Source organism: Pteropus alecto, unplaced genomic scaffold (assembly GCF_000325575.1).
Source record: "Pteropus alecto unplaced genomic scaffold, ASM32557v1 scaffold161, whole genome shotgun sequence".
Taxonomy (NCBI): Eukaryota; Metazoa; Chordata; class Mammalia; order Chiroptera; family Pteropodidae; genus Pteropus; species Pteropus alecto.
In genome coordinates, this window is record NW_006432943.1 from 3,309,311 (window position 1) to 3,332,735 (window position 23,425).

The 23,425-nt window shown below is 33.5% G+C and overlaps 1 protein-coding gene across 2 annotated transcripts in view; it reads right to left on the reverse strand.

The window, feature by feature from the left end:
- Positions 1-5,249: 5,249 nt before the first annotated feature.
- COPS4 (COP9 signalosome subunit 4) overlaps positions 5,250-23,425 on the reverse strand; it is a 36,856-nt gene continuing 18,680 nt past the window's right edge. Inside the window, exons 7-10 of one of the 2 annotated variants that reach the window (XM_006907589.3) lie at positions 16,721-16,891; positions 12,655-12,770; positions 11,030-11,114; positions 5,250-5,773 (exon numbers count right to left, since the gene is read on the reverse strand). In XM_006907589.3, the coding sequence (XP_006907651.1) occupies positions 5,640-5,773; positions 11,030-11,114; positions 12,655-12,770; positions 16,721-16,891 (506 nt within the window). In that variant the 3' untranslated portion in view covers positions 5,250-5,639. The remainder of the gene's footprint in view (positions 5,774-11,029; positions 11,115-12,654; positions 12,771-16,720; positions 16,892-23,425) is intronic. The other variant, XM_006907590.3, reaches the window with a different exon arrangement.

The window sequence follows — 23,425 nt, forward strand, 5'->3', positions numbered from 1 at the left end:
TAGGGAAATGATAAGGGATTGTGGGTAACCTGGGCTAGCAACAGCTGGTAGACTGTTACCAGCCCCAGGTCTCAGGGAGGCGAGGAGGGAGCAGTTACAGGATCCCAAAGGAGAGAGCTCTGTGAAGAAGGCTACTCTGTTAGGAATGGCAGCCTCTCAAAAGAGGAACATGAGCAGCCTGAGGCAACCCCTCAGGACAAAGCCAAGGGAAAAAAATACCCAGATCTCACTCTCTGACGTCCTTCTGGGCTTCCTTACCATTGGCTGAGCCCATCAGGAAGGCGGAGGCAGGATATCAGCCATCCAGGGCACAGACCAGGGCTGACAAGGGTGGGAATGGATCCAATGGGGCAAAGAGGTATCTCTGACACAAGAGGTGCTTTTAATTAGTAGAAATGGGTATCGATTCTAGTCAGCAACATTAGTAAAATTATAGAGGAAAAACATCCTTATGAGCTTAGGTCCAACTTGGCAAGAACACACAGTTTAAGTAGGAAAATAATGAAAAAGGAAAGATTTTAAAAAGTGAGTTAGGGTCTTGGCATGCAATGTCATGAGTACTAGGCCAATGATTTGGCCATTTATTTGGTAAGCAGTGGAGAATTATTGCAGGCTTTATGTGAGGGAGTAACATAAATAGAGCTATACCTTAGAAAAATTAATCTGATAATGGTATATAGCACAGACTGGACAGGAGGAGGTTAAAAGAAAAGATGTGAAGTTAGACAGTTTCCAACACTGTTTATTTAAATAAATACATGAGACAATTTGGATAAAATATCTATGTACACATACATAATAACGAATCCTGACATTTGAACTTTTTTTTCTTCTTCTTTACCTCAGGGAAATTATCTCACTAAATATTTGAACTGGCTTGAAATAAAATATCTTAGTGGTCCTGACTTGTGCTTATCAACTTGGACCCTATATTATTCATTGACAATAAAACTATAGATATACAAATATCTGAAATGACAGTGCAAGAAACAAAGATCAAAGAATAAGATGATTTATATTTTTAAAAGAGACAAAGGGATATAGGAACCAACTGAAAAAGCTACCAATAGCCAAAACTGGAACAATTTGAGCTACAAAATAGGTAGTATTAGATTATAACCTAAAGTGTAAAATAAATATCTTTGAGTTCATACCAATGTAAGTACATAAATATAAACAAATAAACAGAGAATAGAAACCTCTCAGAAATATAGAATTCCAAACAATTTATGCAGATACTCCCCCCTCATGGAGATGGAGCATAATTCCCTACCCCCTTAAGTGTGGGTTTGCATAGTGACTTTCTTTTAAGGAGTATAACATGACAAAGGGGGAAAAAAAGTAACTTCACAGTGGAGAAACCTAACATAACTATCTCAGCCAGGTAATCAAAGTTAATATCCAGTGACAAGTCATGTTGATAGCATGTACACCTGAAATGATGTGATGAGAATGGCACTTTACCTCTGTGGTTTTCCTCTCGAAACCCCATAGCTCCAGTCTAACCATGAGAAAAACATTAGACAAATTAAAATTGAGGCACTTTCTACAAAATGCTTTACTAGTACTCAAAACTATCAAAGTCATCAAAAACAAGGAAAGTCTGAGGAACAATCACAGTTTAGAGGAACCTAAGAAAACATGACGACTAAATATAATGTGCTATCCTGGATGAAATCATGGGACAGAAAAAGAAGATTAAGTCAAATATAGGCTTATATTTGGACTTATATAGGAATCTAAATATAGGCTTTGGTTAATAATAATGTATCAATGTTGATTCATTAGTTCTGACAAACCCACCATAGTAAGATATTAACCAATAGGGAAACTGGCACAGGACCTATGGAAACTTTCTATACTATCTTCACAACTTTTCTGTAAATCTAAAATAATTCTAAAATTATGTTTATTAAAAATAAAGAAGTATATTGAGAAAATTTAAACCTATTTTTTGTGTGTCCCTTATAGATAAAAGCTGAAGCAATTAAAATCAGCGGACACCTTTTCAGCTTGAGCACATTTCCACTCTTTGCAACTGAAATATGATTGATATGTTTAATATCAATAGGGTAAAATAAATAGAATTTTGATTTATTTTAAATAAATGTTGTCCCTCAGTTTTGCAAAATGGCCTTTAGTTTCTCCTTGCTTTCATGTTATTAAATTTTCTGGCTTATAAATTTTATATTACATTTAAAATGTAAACCAAATAAAAGATTTTACTAATATAATTCTTTATGCTTCTTTGCTCTCAAATGTCTTTATGTCATTAATTTCAAGGGTCAGTCTCATAACTTTATTCTCATAGTTTGGTTCATTAAGATTTTGGTCTACAGCAGCACAGCTCTCTTTTACCTAAGAACTTTAAAACAGAAAAAGACTACAGATAACTATTTTAAGACACATGGTATGGTTAGCCAACACTTCTGTTCTTATTCATGTATTATTAATGCTGACAAAGCAACAACGTACTGTGTTCTGCTTCCTTACACATACCTGATGGGTTCATTGTTATGTTGTGGATTTAGAAATGTATTGTTTAATCTCTGAGTATTTGGGGATTTTCCAGCTATCTGTTATTGATTTCTAGCTTAATTTCATTGTTGTCTGAGAGTGCACATTGTATGGTTTCTATTCTTTTTAATTTGTTAAAGTGTGCTTAATGGCCCAGGATATAATTTATCCTGGTGAATGTGAACTTGAGAAGAATGTGTTCTCTGCTGTTGTAGGATGAAGTAGTCTATAGGTGTCAATCATATCCAGTTGATTGATGGTGCGATTGAGTTCAACTATGTCTGTACCGAATTTCGGCCTGCTGGATCTGTCCATTGCTGATGGAAGGGTCATAAAGTCTCCAAGTGTAATAGTGGAGTCATCTATTTTTCCTTGCAGTTCTATCAGTTTTTGCCTCATGTATTTTGATGCTCTGGTTTTAATTGAGCATTTTATGATTCCATTTTTTTCCCTCCTCTCTTAGCATATCAATTGTATTTAAAACAATTTTTATACTGATTACTCTAGAGTTTGCAATTTACAAACTTAGAGTTTGCAATATACTACTGTTTCGTGGGTAGTGTAGCTACCTTATAATAGAATATACTCAATTCCTTCTTTTTGCATTGCTGTAATTCATTTTACTTATCTGTATGCTATAATCATCCAAAAGTTGTTGCTATTATTTTGAACAAAGTTATCTATTAGGCCAACTAAAAATATGAAAAATTTTCTTTTACCTTCACAAAGGAAGCTCTTCCTTTATGTAGATTCAAGTTTCTAGCCTGTACCATTTTCCTTGTCTTAAGAACTTACTTTAACATTTCTTGCAAGGCAGTTTTCCAGGCAAATTTCTTGAGTTTTTGTTGAGTCTTTATTTCTCCTTCATTTTTGAAGGATAACTTCGCTAGATAAAATCCTATACTGGTGGGCGGGGGGCGGGGGGCGGTTTCTTTCAACATTTTAAATATTCCCATTCTATTCTTGCTTGCATGGTTTCTGACAAAAAAAATAAAAATAAAAATAAAATAATGTAATTCTTATCCATGTTCCTCTATAGGAGTTTTATCCCCTCTGGTTTCTTTCAAAATTTTTCTCTTTCTCTTTGGTTTTCTGCAGTTTGAATATAATATGCTTAGATGTAGTTTCTTGGTATTTATCATGCATGGTGTATTCCAAGCTTCCTGGATCTATGCTTTGGTGTCTATCATTAATTTTAGAAATTAGTATTATTTTAAATATTCTTCTGTTCCTTTTCTTTTTACTCTCCTCTGGTACTCCTATATTACACCTTATATAATTGTCCTATAGTTCTTGGATTTATTTCATTAAAAACAATTTTTTTTTTCCTATTTGTATTTCAGCTTGGGAAGTTTCTATTCGCTTATCTTCAAGCTCACCGATTTTTCCTCAGGCAAGTCCAGTCTAAAGGTGAGCCCATTTAAGGCATTTCCATTTGTTAGTGTTTAGTTCTAACATCCCCTTCTAGTTCTTAAGTTTTGACCTGATTACATTACCCATCTGTTCTTGAATGTTGTCTACTTTTTCCACACTACCCTTAGCAAATTATTCAGTTGTTTTAAAATCCTGGTCTGATAATTCCAACATCTCTGCCATAGCTGAGTCTGTTTCTGATACTTAATTTTTCCCTTAAAATTGTATTTTTTCTTGTTTTGTACCATGCCTTGTAATTTTGGTTTAAAGCCAGACATATCAGGTAATAGGAACTTGTTTTTCTCCTTTCTTGTGTTGTATTTCCCTAAGAAATCTTTCTTAAAAGGTCTATCTTACAGGTCTGTCATAATCCACTGACATACTATTGCTCTGGTGGTTATTTGGGAAGCATTCTATAATCTTATATTTTTATTTGGCCTGAGTCCCTGGGTTGTGTCCTTCGAAAGAGTTTCCTAGCCTTTTTTTCCCCCTCCTGTTATGATACATAAAGGCTAACAAGGACTGGACTTGTCTAACTGTCCTTTCTCCAGGTCAGACAAAGCTGAAAGAAAGCAGTTTCCCTTCGAGGATGGGCCTTTATCATGGAAAATTATCTGAATATGTTTCAAAATAATTACTTCCTCTTCCCCTGCCCTGCCTCAAACACAAGGGGATCCCTGATCTTAATCATGAGAACTTGGTGGGGAGGCTGGGGGTAAATCCTAGAAAGCATGAGGGCTTCCCCAAGAGTAGGAACTCGGGAGTTTTTAACTGTCAAGGTAGTCTACATTCAGCCTCAAGTAACTTATCAAAGTTACCATTTCACTGTTCACATTAGTTAGGTTTGAGTAGATTCTGTTCCTGGAAAGCCGATACCTACTGTGATTCTATTTGCCTGTTTCTCCAGTATTAGGAGTGCTGGTTTGTTCTGTGACTTCAATTCTCTGGCATAGCTAAGAAAAGCTATTGATTTTCAGCTTATTCAGCTCTTTTCTTGTTGTGAGGATAGAGTGATGACTTCTAAGCTCTTTATAGGTTGGAGGTGAAACTAGTAGTCACCTACAAATTTTTTTGAAAGTCCTTTCAGCTAGGCTGAAATAATCTTGAGAAGCCTTCCCCAATCTTTCTTTGCTAAATGAAAAGCTCTTCCCCATGAGCTCTAGTACTTGGCATGACTACAAGTGATATACTTATTATCTATTAGCTCTGTGACTCCATGAACACCTGGAGAACAGATAATATAGCTTATCTTTGCATTTCTAGTGTATAGATAACTGTCAGCTGAACTGAAAAGAAAAAGAGGGAAAAATACTGTTCACTAATTAAAAACAAAGTACTACTTTTATTTGGCTCACTTCTCCATTTATTAGAATAATCACATTTGGAGAGGCACAAAGCACTTAAGTTTTACATGACTACAAAGTTATCACAAATCCCAAACTCTTTAGCCACAGATATTTCACTTACTCTGTTTAAAGAAAAGCTTTCAAAGCATCTGAGTTAGCTTGATACACAGAGACCCTGAATATATGAGAACTACATATTTTTAAATGCTTGTACTTTCTGCTCTAATAATGTCTTCTTTAAATGGAATCCAGCATAAAAGGGGTTGAAATATGTAAGGTCATGATGCAAATGCTTTGGAGATAGTGAAATTAATCTGTACAACATGGAAAAAGATGTAATATGCACAGAAGTTCTATAAGGATTCACTGAGCCATCTGGGCTTCCATGGCTTGTGCTGTCCATTCTGGTGCTGTCTGGCTGATTTTCTCCAAAAGATTATTCACTTGGAAACAAAGTGATTGGATCTGTTTGTCCCATGTTGGCAGGGCTTCTCGTGCTAAAAGAAAAAAGGAATAATGTTAAAATTGAAATTATTCTTATATTCATGGCAAATGTGAGTTAAAAGATACAGTAGCATTAATTTTTAAAAATATATTCCGAAAATCTAGGCTAATAAAATTAAGCACAAAGTATAAAACAAAATAAAAAGACATATACACACAGATTATTATTATTTGTGGAAAGCAATCGAACAACTTCAACCACAACTACAATAAGACAGCTTAAATGAAGCGGTCTCATCCCTAGTGATTGGTAAGACACTGCCATCTAGTGGGGAAAATAACTCTATTTATCTATTCAAGGCTGTACTTGACTCGGAATGTTTTAATATTTAAATCCAAAACAAAGAAACAAAAAAACATCATAAACACAGAAGGTTTTTCTCTACATCAGCAATATGCAGTTAGAAATGAAAATCAGGGGAGTAGAGGATCCCATTTAAAACATCATCAAACTTTACCAAAATGGGCACAGAATTAATGAAGAAAAATACTATAAATCTTCATAAAGAACATAAAATTACTTGAGTAGACAAAAATTGCATTCTCGGATGGAAAGATGCAATATCCCATTGATATGTAAATTTTGAAAATTACAAAGACAATATATCCCCCACTTTGTTTTGCTTTCTAAAACAGGACAAAATTACTAAAGTTAATATGAAAGAATTGATGTTTGAGAATAAATAAGATAATTTTGAAAATTAAGAACAGTGGCAGAATTGTAGTATATTTATATAATGCAATATTATTCTGCCTTAAAAAGGAATGAACTACTGACTACATACTACAACATGAATGAAACTTGGAAACACCATGTTAAGTGAAAGAAGCCAAAAGGTCACATATTGTATTATTCCATTTATATGAAATATTCAAAACAGGTAAATCTATAGTGATAGGATACAGACTGGTGGTTGCGATGGGCTGCGGAGAGGGACAAATGAATGGTCATGGGATGAAAACTCTTTTGGGGAAATGAAAATGCTTTAGAACTAGGCAGAGACAGTAGTTGCACAACATTGTGAACATACTAAATGACATTAAATTGTTCACTTTAAAATGGTTAATTTCATGTTATGTGAATTTTAACCTGATTAAAAAAACAATAGTGGAAGGTTAAGAGTTGATTTACCAATAGTAACATTTACCATAAATTTGTTTATTACCATATTGTTACAGTAGAACCATTGAGAGCACAGACACAGATCCAAACATATATGTGGAACCTAATATATGTCAAAAATCAGAAAGAATATTTTATTTAATAAATGATACTTGCATAATTGGCAATCCTTCTTTCAAAAAAACAACTAGACCAAAGCCTAAAATTATGTACAAAAATGAGCTGCACACAGATTAAATTTCTAAATATCAACCTTAAATAAAAATATCAGAAAAAAATTTAGGATAATATTAGTTTTACACCAAGTTGAAGAAGACCTTCTTAATGCAGGAAACTCAAAAGCTGTAAAATTAAAAATGGACATGTTTGGCTGCAAAAAAATTTTTTTAATGTGTTTATGGTATGTATTTACCTTACCGAAAAACAACAGGACAGAATAGGAAAAATATCTGTAACACATATAGCAAACACAGAGTTAAAATTATCACTAAACCAAAAGCTACAGCAAACTGATATTGGGAAAGGTGTGGGAGGAAGGAATAAAATAGTCATGAAAAAGTAACATCAATTCACGGAAGAGGAAATGCTAATGGCCCACACATGGAAAGATATTAAACTTCGCTAGTGCCAAAGAAGTGCATAATAATACAATAATGTAGTATTTTCTCCTATCAATTTGCAAAAGATAAAAAGAGGAATAATATCTAGCTATTGAAGATTCATTTTCTCACATCCAGGGACACGTAAATGGCTACATCATTCTGGAAAACAAACTGGTCGTAGTTATTAAGAATCAAAATACATATATCTTTTGATGTAACAGAGGATGCAACTTTTGAGACTCTGTTGTACAGAACTAAGTGTACCAGTATATAAAGATATGCACAAGAAAACCAAGTGAATGTTCATCAACAGGTAAATATCTGAATTCTATGAAATACTATACAGCTATTAAAACAAGTAAATTAGATTTATATCTACTCACTTGAAAATATGCCCGTGGCACACTAACTTTTAAAAACAATCTGCAGAACACTATGTACCTTAAAAAATACAATAGTATTAAAACTCTACATGTACTTACTTATCTGTATAAGCATGTAGAAAGATACCCAAGACTGTAGACTAATATTAGTTATGCTGGGGATCTGGGATTAGAGGAATGGAAGTGGAAGTGGAAGTATATTATGAACTCTTTATTTATTCTTGTAATGCTTTACTTATTATTATGAGCATATTTATCATAAATTTTTTAAATCTAAGAAAATTAGGAAGAAAAATATTCCATAGTCTATCAAGTCGGTATTCATTAATTTAAGTTGTCTTTTCATATGGTGAGCCCTCTGCTATACTATTCATCATATACTGTGGTTGTTTATTCAATACTTTTTTCCCCACTTACGATATATGGCGCACTGGAACAGATGTTGGATATACCATGGAGAACAAGAGAGACTTAATATCTACCACCAGAAAGCTTAAATTGGAAGCAAAAACAGACATTTAGACAAATTACTAAAGGATGAAAATAATTAACAGAAACTCAAGGACAAGGACAGTGGATTTGTGGTTACCAGAAAGAAGGTGGAAGGGAGGAGGTAGATATGGGTAAGTAGGGATTAAATATTTGATGGTAGAAGGAAATTTAACTTTGGGTGGTGAACACACAATGCAATATACATATGACATATTATTGAATTGTATACTTGAAACTTACTTGATTTTATTAACCAATGTCATCCCAATAATTTTAATTTGAAAAGGTGGAAAATTGATTAATGCTAGGAAGAAATTCAGGATGATAAGAACCTATAACTTAAAACCACACCTAACCTAGGGAGTCAGGAAAATCATTACTTATTAGTATTGTTCAAACTAAGATGGGGGACAAACAAAAGACAGCTGGAGAAACTAGCTGCAGCGAGAGATAGGTATTTCAGAATGTCTGATGGAAGAAAGAATTTACAATGCTGGAAAAAAAAAAAAGACCTGTGTGGTTGGATTGGAAAGCAAAAACTATAAAAAATCATTAGGACCTTTTGGAGACTTTGTAGAACTTTGTTCTATAAGCAATGGGAAGTCTTATATTAGAGTGTAAAGGAAGAAAGTAACATAATTTAATAATTTATTTTTTATTTATTTTTTGTTTGCATTTTAATTTTATTCTTTTTAAATTTTCTTTTTTATTTATTTATTATTTTTTATGCCTACGCACCTGGACTTCCTAGGTAGTCTCCCATCCAAGTACTAACCAGGCCCAACCCTGCTTAGCTTCCAAGATCAGACATCGGGCTTGTTCAGGATGGCATGGCTATAGACCATGGACCACGGCTCCACTGGGGCACAAACCCAAGACCTTCTGTGTGTAAAGCTACACTATGGAACCATGTCCTCTGCATTTTTAAAAGATCGCAATCACTCTGGCTATATTATGGCAACTGGACTAGAAAGGAGCAATTATAGATATAAGAAAAAAAAGTTAAGAGCTATTTTTCAAGCCTAGAAGAAGTTATGGGGGTTCAGAATAAGCTGGTGACAATATGAAATGAAGGAAAATACATGCATTTCAGGTACACCTAAGAGGTAAAACTAAAAGGATTCTGGGCATCAAAGAAGAGAAGAGATCAAGGACAAAGAATGCTGGATAAAGTGAACAATGTGGTTTTTGGATGGTTGGTTGATTGGTTGTTGTGGGAGGCAGGCAAGGAGGGGAATAATGAATTCAGTTTGGGATATGTTCATTCTGAGATGCCCACAAAGCAAACAGGTAAGAAATGCCTAGCAATCAATTACAGCCACTGAGTCTGGAACTTAGAAAAGAGACTTACACTAAGGTAAATCTAAGCATTGAGTGTACAGAGATGGTAACTGAATCAATGGGAATAGATGAGATTACCTAGGGAAACTTAGCAGAGTGAGGATAAAAGGCCTAGAAATAAGTCCTAAGCAGCCCTAATATTTAAATTTAAAGGCACTATACAAATCTATAAAGATGACTGGGAAAAATATCTGGATAAGTAGAAGGGAAAGCAGAAGAATGGGGTGATGACAGAAGTCAAGATGATGGGGGCAGGGAGGGAGGTATCAAAAAGGAGTGATTGATCAACCTTATTTGATATGATGAAAATTCAAGATGAGGCCTGAAAAGATAAAGGGATTTTTGTTAATATGGGAGAGACCTAAGTACATTTAAATATTGATGGAAACAAGCCGAGAGAAAAAGAAAGTATGAAAACAGACAAAATAACTGGTAAGCCCAGGTTCCTAAAAATGTATGTTTGTTTGTTTGTTTATTTTGGAGGGGAAATGGCAGAGAAGGGATCCAAAGTGGAGAAGCTGGAGAGGGAGACAGAAACCATCTCCAGTATAATATGAAGAAAAATAAAGAAAGAATTATATCTACATTTAACACTTACAAGTTTATGAATCTGATAAAGAAGATAATTTCACACTGATAGCTTTTTTTCCTCCTGTGAAATAAAAAACAAGGCCCTCTACTGAGATAGGAGAAAACTCAGAGATTAAGAAAAATTAAATCTGAAAAAAATCATTGCAGAGTAAGAAGAATGAACTAAAGAAATACATCAAGAATCTCAGGTAGTGTTGAAGACCCATGACCTTGAATTTGCAGTGGTATATCAATTTGATGCTCTGACTCTTCTCTGTAGCGACTCACTACAGGCATGGAAAAGACAGAGAATGGGTTCATTCAAAGTGAACTTTTGCTGGACAGGTGGAACAAAAAGTTAACAAACAAGTGTCCTGGGGGCAACTATAAAAGAGTAATGAATGAATCATGGAATCCAAGCTGGATAGGAAGAGCATTAAAGACAAAAAAGGGCTGGGCGACTGAAAGAAAGTAAGAGTCAAAGAACCAGAGGCATCAATGCAGTCAAGGAAAAGCTGATGTAGAAGTAACTGAGACAGACCACCAGAAAGAGAGGAAAATGGTTATGGTCACAGCAGGATATTTCAAATTAAAATTTCACAAATGGAATGGTTCTGGGCACGTCAAGGTCCACAGTATAAATGAGGCAGGAATAAGGGCTGAGGAATATTAGACAATAATAAATATACAACACCTCACTGACATTTCATTAGGTTAGAAACAAGCAAAACCTCTTACTTTCAAAATGAACTATTCCATCAATCTGATCAATAAATCCATTCATTCGTCCTTCTGTTATCATTTGTGATGCTATCTTTTCTGCCTGTTTAAAAAAAATAATAAATTCTCAGACATTTTATCATATCTAACACATTCATATATGATAAGACAATTGAAAGCTCTTGGTTTAGCTACATATCACAAAGCTTATGTATGTGTTGATCTGCATTCATTGTAAGAGTAAATCTTGTAAATCTGTCTATATATCCCCTCAAATGTTTCTGGTTACAAGTCATATTTTAAGTTAACCAGGATCTGTTTTGCTTGTTGTGAGATTTTGGACAAAAATCCAGCCTTCTTACTAATAATTATCTCTGCTTAAAATCAAACTAACAATTTTTTTTTTTTCCTCACTGGGATCCGCACCTCAAACAAAAAACAAAACAAAACAAAACAAAACCCTAGTTTTTCTTATTTTATTTCATTTCAATTTTCAGTGTTTATCACTCCAAAAACTCTTTAAGAAAGCAATATTTTTGAAGAAAAAATTGAAAGGAGGAATAGATGTTCTGATTTAAGAGAGAATTGAGAGGATTTAAAAGACAATTAAAGGGGAGCTACCTAGCTCCTAAAGACATAGTTCAAGTACTACTGTGTAAGCAAACTGGCTTGTGACTCAGTCATTTCAGTAATTCTGACCATCTTAACAATCAATCTCAAATCACTTCTGAATAGACTGTGACTAGCATTTATTGTTAAAAATATATTCTCTTTCCTTGGTCTCAGAAAGGGATCATACCTCAAAGCCTAAGAAGAAAGCATCATTTAATGGCAACTGAAACCTTGGTTCCCAAATTGTTCTACTTCCTTTACTGTGTATTGAATGTGTACATGTAAAGGAACTGTGTCAGAAAATCTTAAATTAAAATTGTACTAACACATAACAGGGAATATGACCCATAATTACATGACTTTAAAGTTTGCAAGTTAGGTAAAAGTAAGGTTAATTGCTTGCTTTTACTATTATTTAAAATTAAGAGAATGTTTTATAAATAAATGATATTGAAATATTCTCTAAATACTATTGGTACTTTGTTGGGATTTATACATAGTCAACTAAATCTTTTTCATGACGAAGAATAAAATTAACTCCCTAATAACTCAGTCAACTTCTTAAGTTAAATCAAGATCAGAAGTTACAATAAAATAACCTGGCATATTATCACAGTCATTCTCTCAAAGAGAAGAAATATTTAACCTTTGAGTCAATCTAGGGCAGAAAAAAGAAGTAAGGTATGTATCGATATCTTAAGTTAGTCAGAAATCAGAAACCAGTATGAAGTGGATTTAAACAGACTCTAAGCAAAGATATTCTCACAAAATGAGTATCATAACCTGAAACCCCTTTAAGATTTCCATTCTAGGTCATTTTATCATAAAATACAAACAAAAAACAAAGACAATTACATTACAGCACTATTTTAACATTTGAATAATTTATTTTTATTTACCTGAGGATTTTTATGTGTATTTTTGTTGCAGTTGCCAATATTATATAAATAAAATTATATATTTTATTTTCTCATTACATCAATAGTTTAGTCTCTTAACTTCCTTTTTATGTATTGGAAATAAGAAAATACCTTAGCTGCAGGGATCTCTAAAAGAGCTCCAAGTTCCTCAAAGGTAATATTATTATATAATTTGCTTGCAGACAACAAATTGTGTTCAATAACAGCTCTGTCCAAGATGCTAGAACCTTAAATAAATATAAATAAATGTCATAAGCTTGAACCTAGTTTTACAATCTTAAAAGATGCATCCTTTTTTTCCTTAAAATTTCTAAGCATGTAATAAATCATAATCATTGTCATTAGTCCTATTAAAATTTAAAAGTAACTAAAGTACTTTATCTGATAATACAGCTTGAATAATATATATTAAATACAAATAACATAATTAGAAAATGAGTGATTGGCAAAGTAATTACTAACTAGCTGGATGGATTTAACCCTTTGAGTTTAGGGGGGTTTGCTTCCTTGGGCTAGCTATCAGATTCATTAACTTTTTTGCTATAAGCTAACTTTTATTAACAAGCAGCAGCAAAACAATCATGAAACCTGCTCTGCAAGTTTAATAAAGTCGATACATATAGCTCAACAGAAATATCTCTATATTTTCGGTACTCACAAGCACCTTATTCTAAGGCAAATGTGAGAAATGTCTAGAATGCAGGAACAGCTAACCTTTATGAGAGATCAGGCATAGCATCCTCCCTTAAGTGGGGTAATATTGGGCCTTATAATGTCCTGGTCCTAAGGACACGCTCTGAAGATGTTAGACTTGCAGACTCACACAATTCTTTTTTCTTTCTTTCAGTTTAATTGAGATATAATTGACATATAACATTGTATTAGTTAAAGATGTACAACATAATGAGTTGATCTATGTATATAGTGCAAAAAAGATTACCACAGTAAGTTTTGATAAGATCCACCACCTCACTTAGCTACAAATTTTTTTTCTTGTGATGAGAGATCTTTTAAGATCTAGTCTCTTATCAACTTTCAAATATAAAAACCTGACGACGTTCTGGACCTAAGGCCCCATCCCGAATGTGTTGGACTGCTGGACTCACCCAATTCTTTTTTCTTTCCAGTTTTATTGAGATAAACAAGCTAATCTCAAAATTCACATGGAAATTCAAGGCACTAAGAGGAGCCAAAACAATCTTCAAAAAGAACAAAGTCAGAAGACTTGCACTTTCTGATTTTAAAACTTACTACAAAGATAAAGCAACCAAGACAGTATGGGACTGGCATGAGCACAGGCAGAGAGAATCGTGGAACAGAATTTAGAGTCCAGAGATAAACTCTCACATTTATGGCCAAATGACTGTCAATAAGGATGCTAAGATAATTCAATGAGAAAATAATAGTCTTTCCAACGAATGATGCTGCAACAACTGGATATCAACATAAAGTAAGATCCCTACCTTACACCACATATAAAAATTAACTCGAAATGATGAAAGATCTAAATGTAAAAGATACAACTATAAAACTTATAGGAGAAAACAAAGTAAATCTTCAGGACCCTGGATTAGGCAATGGTTTCTAAACACCGAAAGCGCAAGCAAAGAAAGAAAAACACATAAATTGGACTTCATCAAAATTAAAACCTTTTGTGTTTCAAAAGACACATCAAAAAACATAATGTACACCTGAAAATTATGATTATATTCACCAATGTTACCCCCAATAAACTTAATTTAAAAAAATAAAAGTAAAAAAAAATACTTTTAAAAAAGAAACACAGAGAATGGGAGAAAATAATTGCAAATCATTTATCTGATAGTGATCAGATCTGGAATATATGAAGAATTCTTATAATTCATAATAAAAGGACAAATAAACCAATTTTAAAATTGGCAAACAATCTGAATACATTTCTCTAAAAATACACAAATGGCCACTAAGCACACAAAAAGGTGCTCAACATCACTAGCTCTCAAGGAAATGTAAACTGAAACCACAATGAAATACCACTTCCTACCCAACAGGATGGGTAAATCAAAAGCACAGATAATAAGTGTGAGAGAGAATATGGAAAAATTGGTACCCTCACACACAGGTGACAGGAATGTAAACTGGAGCAGCCACTTTGGAAAAGAGTCTAGCAGCTCTTCAAAAAACTAAATATAGCTACCATATGACCCATAGTTTCACTGTTAGGTATATATCGAAGACAATTAAAAACTTATGTCCAGACTAAGACTTTTACATGAATGTCTTATTAAGAGCCAAAAAAGTGAAAAATAACCCAAATGTTTATCTGCTGATGAAGAAATAAAATGTGGTACATTCATATAATAGAATATTATTTGGCAATAAAAGGGAGTGAAGTACTGGTACTTGCTACGACATGGATGAACCTTGAAAATATGCTAAATGAAAGATATGTCACAAAAGGCTATCTATGATATGATTCCATTTATATGAAATAACCAAAATAGGCAAATCTATAGAGCAGAAGGCAGATTAGTAGTAATGTTCCACAACTCTGGGAATATAGCCTCAAGATCGCTAGCCTAGGGTTGTAATGACAAAAAATAAAAATGTCCAAGGAAAACAATAAGGTCTAAAAGAGGAAGATGATGAAACATCTGTCCTACTATCTATATAGTCCCATGTGAATAATTTGAGAATCATTTTTATTCTCACAGATCCTAGTTGAATAACCCTCTTTTTAGAAAAGAATTATGTAACTGATAATACCTTTTCTTGTTTTTTCATGGCCAGAAAGCTCAAAGTTAAATCTATATCAATTCTGGAAACATTTTCTTATTTATCTAACTTTTAACTTGCTTATCAGACGTCTTGCAAAAAAAAAAGCTGGTCAGAAGAAGGCACAGAAGAGAACTTAAAAGTAAAAAAGAGGTGATGGGTACACAATGCAATAGGCGGATTATAATATAATATAAAGTGCATTGTACTATTATATATTTAAAACTTACATAATCTTATTAACCAATGTCAGCCCAATAAATTTAATTTTTAAAAAAAGTAAAAAGAAAAACAAGAGTAGCAATAATCAAAATATATACACACTATTTACAGGTGGGCTACAAATTTCATTTTAAACTATCTAGCAGCCAACCAAATTAAGAAAACAAACCAATCACTTTATCATCTCACAATGTATTTAAATAAAGACAAATACCAACTTCTGTGGAAAATCACAACTAATCCTAAGACTGAAAAGGAATTTCTCAGGATCTGAATAAAGAACACCCTATAGAAAAAATATCTCCTTTAAACAGAAAGATAAGGATCAACTAGTTTGCTTTTTTTTTTTTAATATCTGGCAATCTTTTTTATTTTTAATTATTTTTTGTTTGCTTCTTAAAATAAAAGAAATTAGATAGGTCAATATAATTCTTTCACCAATCTGGTTTAACTCAGGGTAGTAAGACGGGGTAAAATGTACACCTTTCAGCCAAATCCTACATAAATAACTCTTTACAGCTAAATTCTCTTCAATATTGGATGACACTGAATCCAAGGCAATGAGTCGAACAGATCTGAATGTTTATTTTAACCTTTTCCACGTTTCTGATGGTCTACGTCTACATTTGCATCATGTTATTGTTATAAGCTACCTTAAAAACTGTAAAATAATTGATGTTATGAACAAGCTCCTATTAAAAACTTTCCTAGCAAAGGCAGTCTGACTTAAACAAATACATCCCTTAACTAGAAAACATGACACCAAGTTCTATTCTTATTGGCAACTTCTAATTTTATCCTGAATAACCTTGGGCAAGCTAGTGTGCCAAATTTGGCTGTATCTAAAATTAGACTGGATAACTATTAAACAAACTGATGTTAAGATTAATTTAGGAATTTACCAAATGGCTTTGAGTTTTTTAAAAACCAGGCACTGTAAGACTAGCCTGTAATTCTTCTTTCCTTACAGTTTCCAAAAGAGGCATAATTCCACAAAATGCTTTCCAATGGGGCTATTTTTATACTTCAAACCCCCATCTGTGTATGATACTCATCTTCAGTCAATATAATATTCTTTTTTTAATTAAGTGTTACGTAAAAACATTACAGAAAGATATCAAGATGCTTCAAGTTTAACATTCTTTCCACTAGCATGTACCTAAATATTCTCTACCACATACTTATAAAACATGATCATTACCATCAGCTGTAGTTGCTTTTTGGTGAGGCATCAGCATGGCAGCAAATTCCTGAAGTTGATTTCCTCTAATGATCCTATCCAGGTACATTTTCTCTAAGATCCCATAAGCAGCAAGTTGTTGGCACCTTTCATCCTTAAAAAGAGTAGCTAGCATTCGGGAACGCTGCTGTCCTAAGAGAAACAAATGAGCATCAACTATTCCGAAAATCTTTTGCATGACCCCATTTTTGCCTACTAAAACATACAGTCGATTTTCATTATCTGCAGTAGTTATGTTTTAAAAAGTTGCTATCAACACTAATTAGCTAATACTCAACTGCTGTTCCTAGGGATCATATAGGGATAGGTTCCTATGAGCCTCTGGCCACAATATTTTTATCAGCTAATCAATATGAACCTTGCTTTGTGTGTGTTTCTGTTTAAAGGCACCTTATTTAATACACATTATTGATTCATTAACAATGAACTCATGGACTATACTACAACTTATGCCTGAATGAAGCTTTTCTAACACATTTATTTTCTCTGTCAGTCACATCACAGACTACAATCCAGTACTTCAGCACCATGCTTACGGGCCACTTTAAATATAAAAATGACCAACAAAAAGCTCAAAAACGTGAAAAACTTGGGATTAAACAGACCATAAAAAGGACATTTGTTCACAGTATGAGAGCTGAAACAAGAAGGCAGAGAAACTGCCTTCTTCGATCCTGGCTGGAAACATACACTGGGGGACTCAAGCTTTTTGCTGCTCTACAAATGTCTGCAGATGACTGTGAAAGCACCATGAGTATTGATTTCGGGGTAACAAACAAACTTTAGCAAGTAGGTAAATTCACAAATATAGAATCCATAAATAATGAGGATCAACTGTATATTCATTTGTGAAGACTAGGGTATACACCAAAATGATACAAGTGGTTCAGATTATAGCTAACAGTTATTTTCTTCTTGCTTATTTATATTTCTACAATGAACAAACATTCTTTTGGTAATAATAAAAATTTATAAAAGATGAACAAATATTTCTCTGATAAAAATATGCACAATTTCAATTTATACTTTCAAGGATCTTTAAATGATGAAAAATTACACAACTGGTAACATTAAAAAATTGAACTAATGGAAAGAATACTATGAACAAACTTTACTTTTAAATATATTTTTAGCTCTGTATACAGAAAGAGCCGAAACACAATGACACCAGTAGCAATGAGCATACCTAGCACTCTGATTTTGGTATCCTCATTAAAAGAAAATAGAGATCTTTGAAAAATAGATGATTTCAAAGTCTGAGGTATGGAGATAAGCCTAAGGCATCTTTGTACGCTACAATGTAGGCAAATATTCAAAAACTAATGGGGCCATGTCAAAAAAGACATGACTTGGTCATATTTGGGATAATTTGAGCATCAAAAAGAATAATAACAAAAAAAATAATAATTATAATAACATACTAAATAAATAAAAATGACTCAAACATATAAGAATGTTCATAGCAGTACTCTTTCTAATAGCCAATAAGAAACTAACCGAAGATAATAGGACAAATAAATTGTGGCAGATTCACACAATGGAATACCACATAACGAAAATGAAGAAACTATAACCATATGTAACAAATATGGATAAATTTTATAGTTAAGCAAAAGAAGCAAAATGAGTATACATATGATTTCATTAATATAAATATAAGAAGCAGGTAAAGCTAATGTATACTAGTGATTACTCTTGGGGGTGGAGGTTGGAGATAGTGGCTAGGAGAAAACATGACAGAAGCTTTTAGGGTGCTGGCAATATCTTTTATTGTTCTGGCCGCTGATTACATGATGGTATTCATTTGTGACAATTCAACAAGCTATACAACCTTTGATATGTGCACTTTTCTGTGTGAATATTATACACAAAAAAAATAAGCTGAGAAAAAAAGCCCATAGTGATACTAAAAAAGAGGGAAAAAGGAAAATTTAAAAAGCTAACATAGTAGCTAATAGATGCAGAATAGATCACTATTTTTCATTTTCAATTTATATTATACAACATAATGGATGATCCAGGCAAGAATTATTAATAGATAATAAATTATCAAAAGGAGTGTGTGAAAGAAAGTTAGGGAACAGAATTTTTATAGTAGCAAAGCAGCACCCCACAAATTATTTACAAAATTCAAAGAGGACTAGTACCTTTACACTGGAGTCTTTTCTACCTTAACCAAATGACCAAACTCAGCATCACTAACAGTGGGATGACCTAACATTGTGTGCTCTCTAATGTGATGCTACTGCAAGTACATGGCATGGCTATGATGTATTCTGGCTAGAAAAATTTTAACCTGAATCTAATCTAACCTTTGGCTAATTTCTATTTTAGAGAAAATACTTAGCATTAAGGAACAAACAAACCATATATACCGAACAAATCTAAAATGAAGGACATTCTACATAACAACTTCAGAAAGTATTTTTTTAAGTGAGGAAACTATTCCATGTTATATGTTAATTATAACATTAAATAAAGCAGAGAGGGGTAGTGAAGAAACTATTCCAGCCTAAAAAAGTCTAAAGACTAAAAAGATATAATCACCAAATGCCACACATGAACTTGTTCCTTGTTTAGGAGAAAAAAAGGCAGGTATAAAAGATATTGAGACAACTAGAACAGTGACATTATGGACCAGAACTAAATTCTACAGTGAAATCACTATTAATTCTTTTTAGGGAGAATAATGTTATCGCAGTTACGTAGAAAAATGTTCTTATTCTTATAAGATGCATCATGATATATAAGGAAGAAGTGTCGTTATGGCCTACAAGTTACTTTAAAACAATACATCAAAAAGTGTGTGTGTATGAGAGAGAGAGACAGACAGACGGAGAGAAAAGCGAATATGACAAAGAATCGGAAAAAATTAGAAAAAGAGTAATGAAGGAGGAGAATACCTGCTAGATAATAAAACATTATAGAGCTATAATAAATCATAGAGCATAGTAGTAGTATATTCATAAACTAATGGAACAATACTATGTCCAGAAATCTACTATAATGTGCTTCAAATCAATAAGGAAAAAAAGATAAATTGCTCCATAAAGGATGCTAGGACAAACAACTAGCCATTTAGGGGAAAATAAAGTTAATTTCCTATCTCATTCCTTACACTAAAATAAATCCAAATGGATTAGGATTTATAGAGAAATTTAAGTAAGAAGTAGAGAGAACTAATCTATACCCATAATTACTCTTTGGGGGCAGGACTTGGAGGTAGTGACTAGGAAGAAGCATAAAGGTGAAAAATGAAACCCTAAAGCAGCAATTCTCAAAGAGGGTCCCCAAGACACTTCAAGGGATCAGTGAATTTGACACTTTTCTGTAACAATATAAAGACATTCTTTGCCTTCTTCACTGTTGCTGACATTTGCACTGTTGGTGCAAAAGCAATGGTAGCTAAAACTACTGGCACCATAGCACAAATCAAGGCAGTGACATGGGTGCCAAACTGTATTGTGCCACACACTCAACAGTCAAAACTAAAAAATAGTTTGATTTAAAAAATCCTTGAAGTAAAAAATTATTTTTATTAAATCTTGATACTTGAGAACACATCTTTTTAATATTTTGTGTGATGAAATGGTAAATGCACATATAGCACTTCTGCTGCAAACTGAAGTACAATGAGTGTCCCCAGGACATACAGCAAGCTGAGCTAGTCTCTTTTTTCATGGAACACCATTTACATAAAATAATGACTGACAAATTATGGTTTTTCAGACTTGGGTATTTGGCAGACATTTTCTTAAAAATGAACAAAGTGAGCCTGTTACTACAATCAACAATATTTGTTGCCTCTGATAAAATTCGAGTTTTCAAGAAAAAAATTAGAATTTTGGAAAACTTCCATCTGCCACCATAAGTTTGACAGCTTTCCAATAATGAAAGGTTTTTCTGATGAGATCAGTGGCATATAGTCAAATATTATTTTTGTATATTATATAACAAAGCATATCAATATTTGGAAGCACAGAATAACTGAGTGAAACAATATTTTCCAAACAGCCAATACATGATGGTATGAAATTTTGCACAGGTAAAAGATCCATTCAAAGTACAAGACAGACCAACATTTTATCATGAGTGCAAAAAGCTCATTGATGTGGTTTCAGATGCCACATTGCAATTAATTTATAAGAAACTATATCATATGTCAAGTTAAGTGTAGAATCAAAAAATAATGTACACAATTATCTGGAAAAGCCATTAACTATGCCTCCCTTTTCCAATTACTCATCTGTGTGAGGCTGGATATTTTTCATATTCTTTCACTAAAACAACATATTGAAAAACAGGCTGAGTGTAGAAATACCTTTAAGAATTCAGTTTTTGCCTTTTAAACTAGACACTGAAAAGATTTTTTAAAATGTAAAACAATTCCATGCTAACATTTTTGCTCATTTTATAAAATAACTATTTTATAAAATAACTATTTTATAAATAGTTATTTTATAAAATGTGTCATTTATGTTTATATATAATAGATCTATTATTGTTATTTTTAAACAAATTAATATTTTTTAAATTTCTCATTTCAATTTTTAATACAGTAATCAATAGATATCCCCTATGGAAACAAAAATTCTCTAGAGTTCAAAGTTTTTCAGTGTAAAGGGTCCTGAGACTAGAGAATTTGAGAACCTATAGTACTGGAAGAAAACATGCAGGAATATAAAATATGTAAATCTAAGAATAGGGAAAACCTTTCCAAGTAAGTCAACAAAACCCAGAGCCCATAAAAAGAAAAGATTAGTATTCTTAACTATATAAAAATTTAAAGTTTCTGAATGACAAAAATTTCACAAAGTCAAAAAAGAGATAACTGATTGGGAAGAAAATTAGTTTCTTACATAAATGAAGAGCTTTTATAAGCCACCAAAAAAAAAAAAAAGATAAAAACTCAAAAAATGGCTAATGGACATAAACAGGTAATTCACCAAAAACAAACAAACAGGTTTTTCGACAGTTATTTTTTTTAACATGAAAAGATGCTCAAAACCATTCATGATAAATGAAATGCAATTAAAACTAAAATGAAACACTGTCTTTAAACTACCAGATTAGCAAGGATAAAAAAAATTTGGTAATATATGTGTGAGGAATCAGGTACACATGGACACTGTTGTTTGGAGTATAACATTAAAGGGCAACATATAATTTCTATCAAAAGTTTAAAACTATGGGGGAGAGGGGGAATGGCGTAGATGATAGGGGCTCTGTTCATCCCTTTGGCAACCAAATCAAAATTGTGACGGAAACAAGGAGCAGCAGCAAGAAAAAATCACCTGGGATCTAGATGAACAAGCCATACAACTACAGAGAAATCCAAGAAAGCACTCTGCAATGGCAGAAGGTAGGACAGGGCAAGGATGGGGTGCTGCCTGGTCTCAAGTGGCTCAGTGAGACGGAGGCTGCAGCAGCGGCAGCGGCAGAAGCCTCTTAAAGGGGCCACGTCCACTAGCAGATTTTTGTGGTGATGGACCTGCTCGCTCTGAGCACCAGTGCCAATTCAGCTGTGAGCAGAGGGCACGAGGGACTTACAGGGAGACAGTGTCGGAGTGAGAATTGAGGCGAGACTCACTCGGTACAGAAGGTCGGCGGTATCCATTGTTCCCTATTGAGCCCTCCTCCCTACCAGTGCACTGGACACAGTGCTGCTATAGCTGTGACATCATCAAACTGAATAACAAAGGTCGCTCTGCCCAGATGATTCTCTGAAACCCCGCCTTCCCGAACTTGAACTCTACCTAAGCCACATCTAGGTATATCCTCAGCAAGTCAGGTGCTCCTTGCTGAGACTCACACTGGTGGAGGCAGCTGGCCTTGGTTTCTAGTGTGGCCTTTTGAGGCAACTATAAGCACAGCATCTGTGGATTGCTTGCTGAATCTGAACAGGTGGTTCCGGAGGGGTAGAGGCTTGGGCTAAATCTGGCCTGCAGCTGAACCCCTCTCAGGACTGTGCCACTGGACACCTACTTCACAAATCCACACTAATAAGACCAGAGACTTAGGAGCTTTGCTTAGTACATAAAAACAGACACAGAAAGGCAGCCAAAATGGGAAAACAAAGAAGCAGAAACCATATGAGAGAACAGAACAGAGATCCAGAAATAATGGAGTCAAGTAATGTAACAGATGCAGAGTTCAAAACACTGGTTATAAAGATGCTCAATGAACTTTTGGGAAGTGTAGATAAATTCAGTGAGAACTTCACCAAAGAGATTAAAAAAATAAAAATGAAAATGAAAATTATAAAAGGAAACCAGTCTGAAATGAAGAACATTATCTGAGAAGTATAGTAAATGAAATAAACAAAAGAATAAACAAAATGAATAAAGAAGAAGAGAAGATCAACTATTTGGAGGACAGGAAAGCCAACCAGGACACTCAAACAGAATGGCAAGAAAAAAGATGCCAAGACTATAAAAATAATTTAAGGAAGATAAGATATGCTATTAAGGCTCCAAGTATTTGTCTGATGAGCATAACTGAAGAAAATCAAGATGTTGAACAGCTATTTGAAGAAATAATGATGGAAAACTTCCCTAACCTGGTGAAGGATATGGACATAAAATCCCAGGAAGCTCAGAGAATTCCAAAAATCAGGGATCCAAAGAGGCCCACACCAAAACACATCATAATTAAAATGCTGAAGTT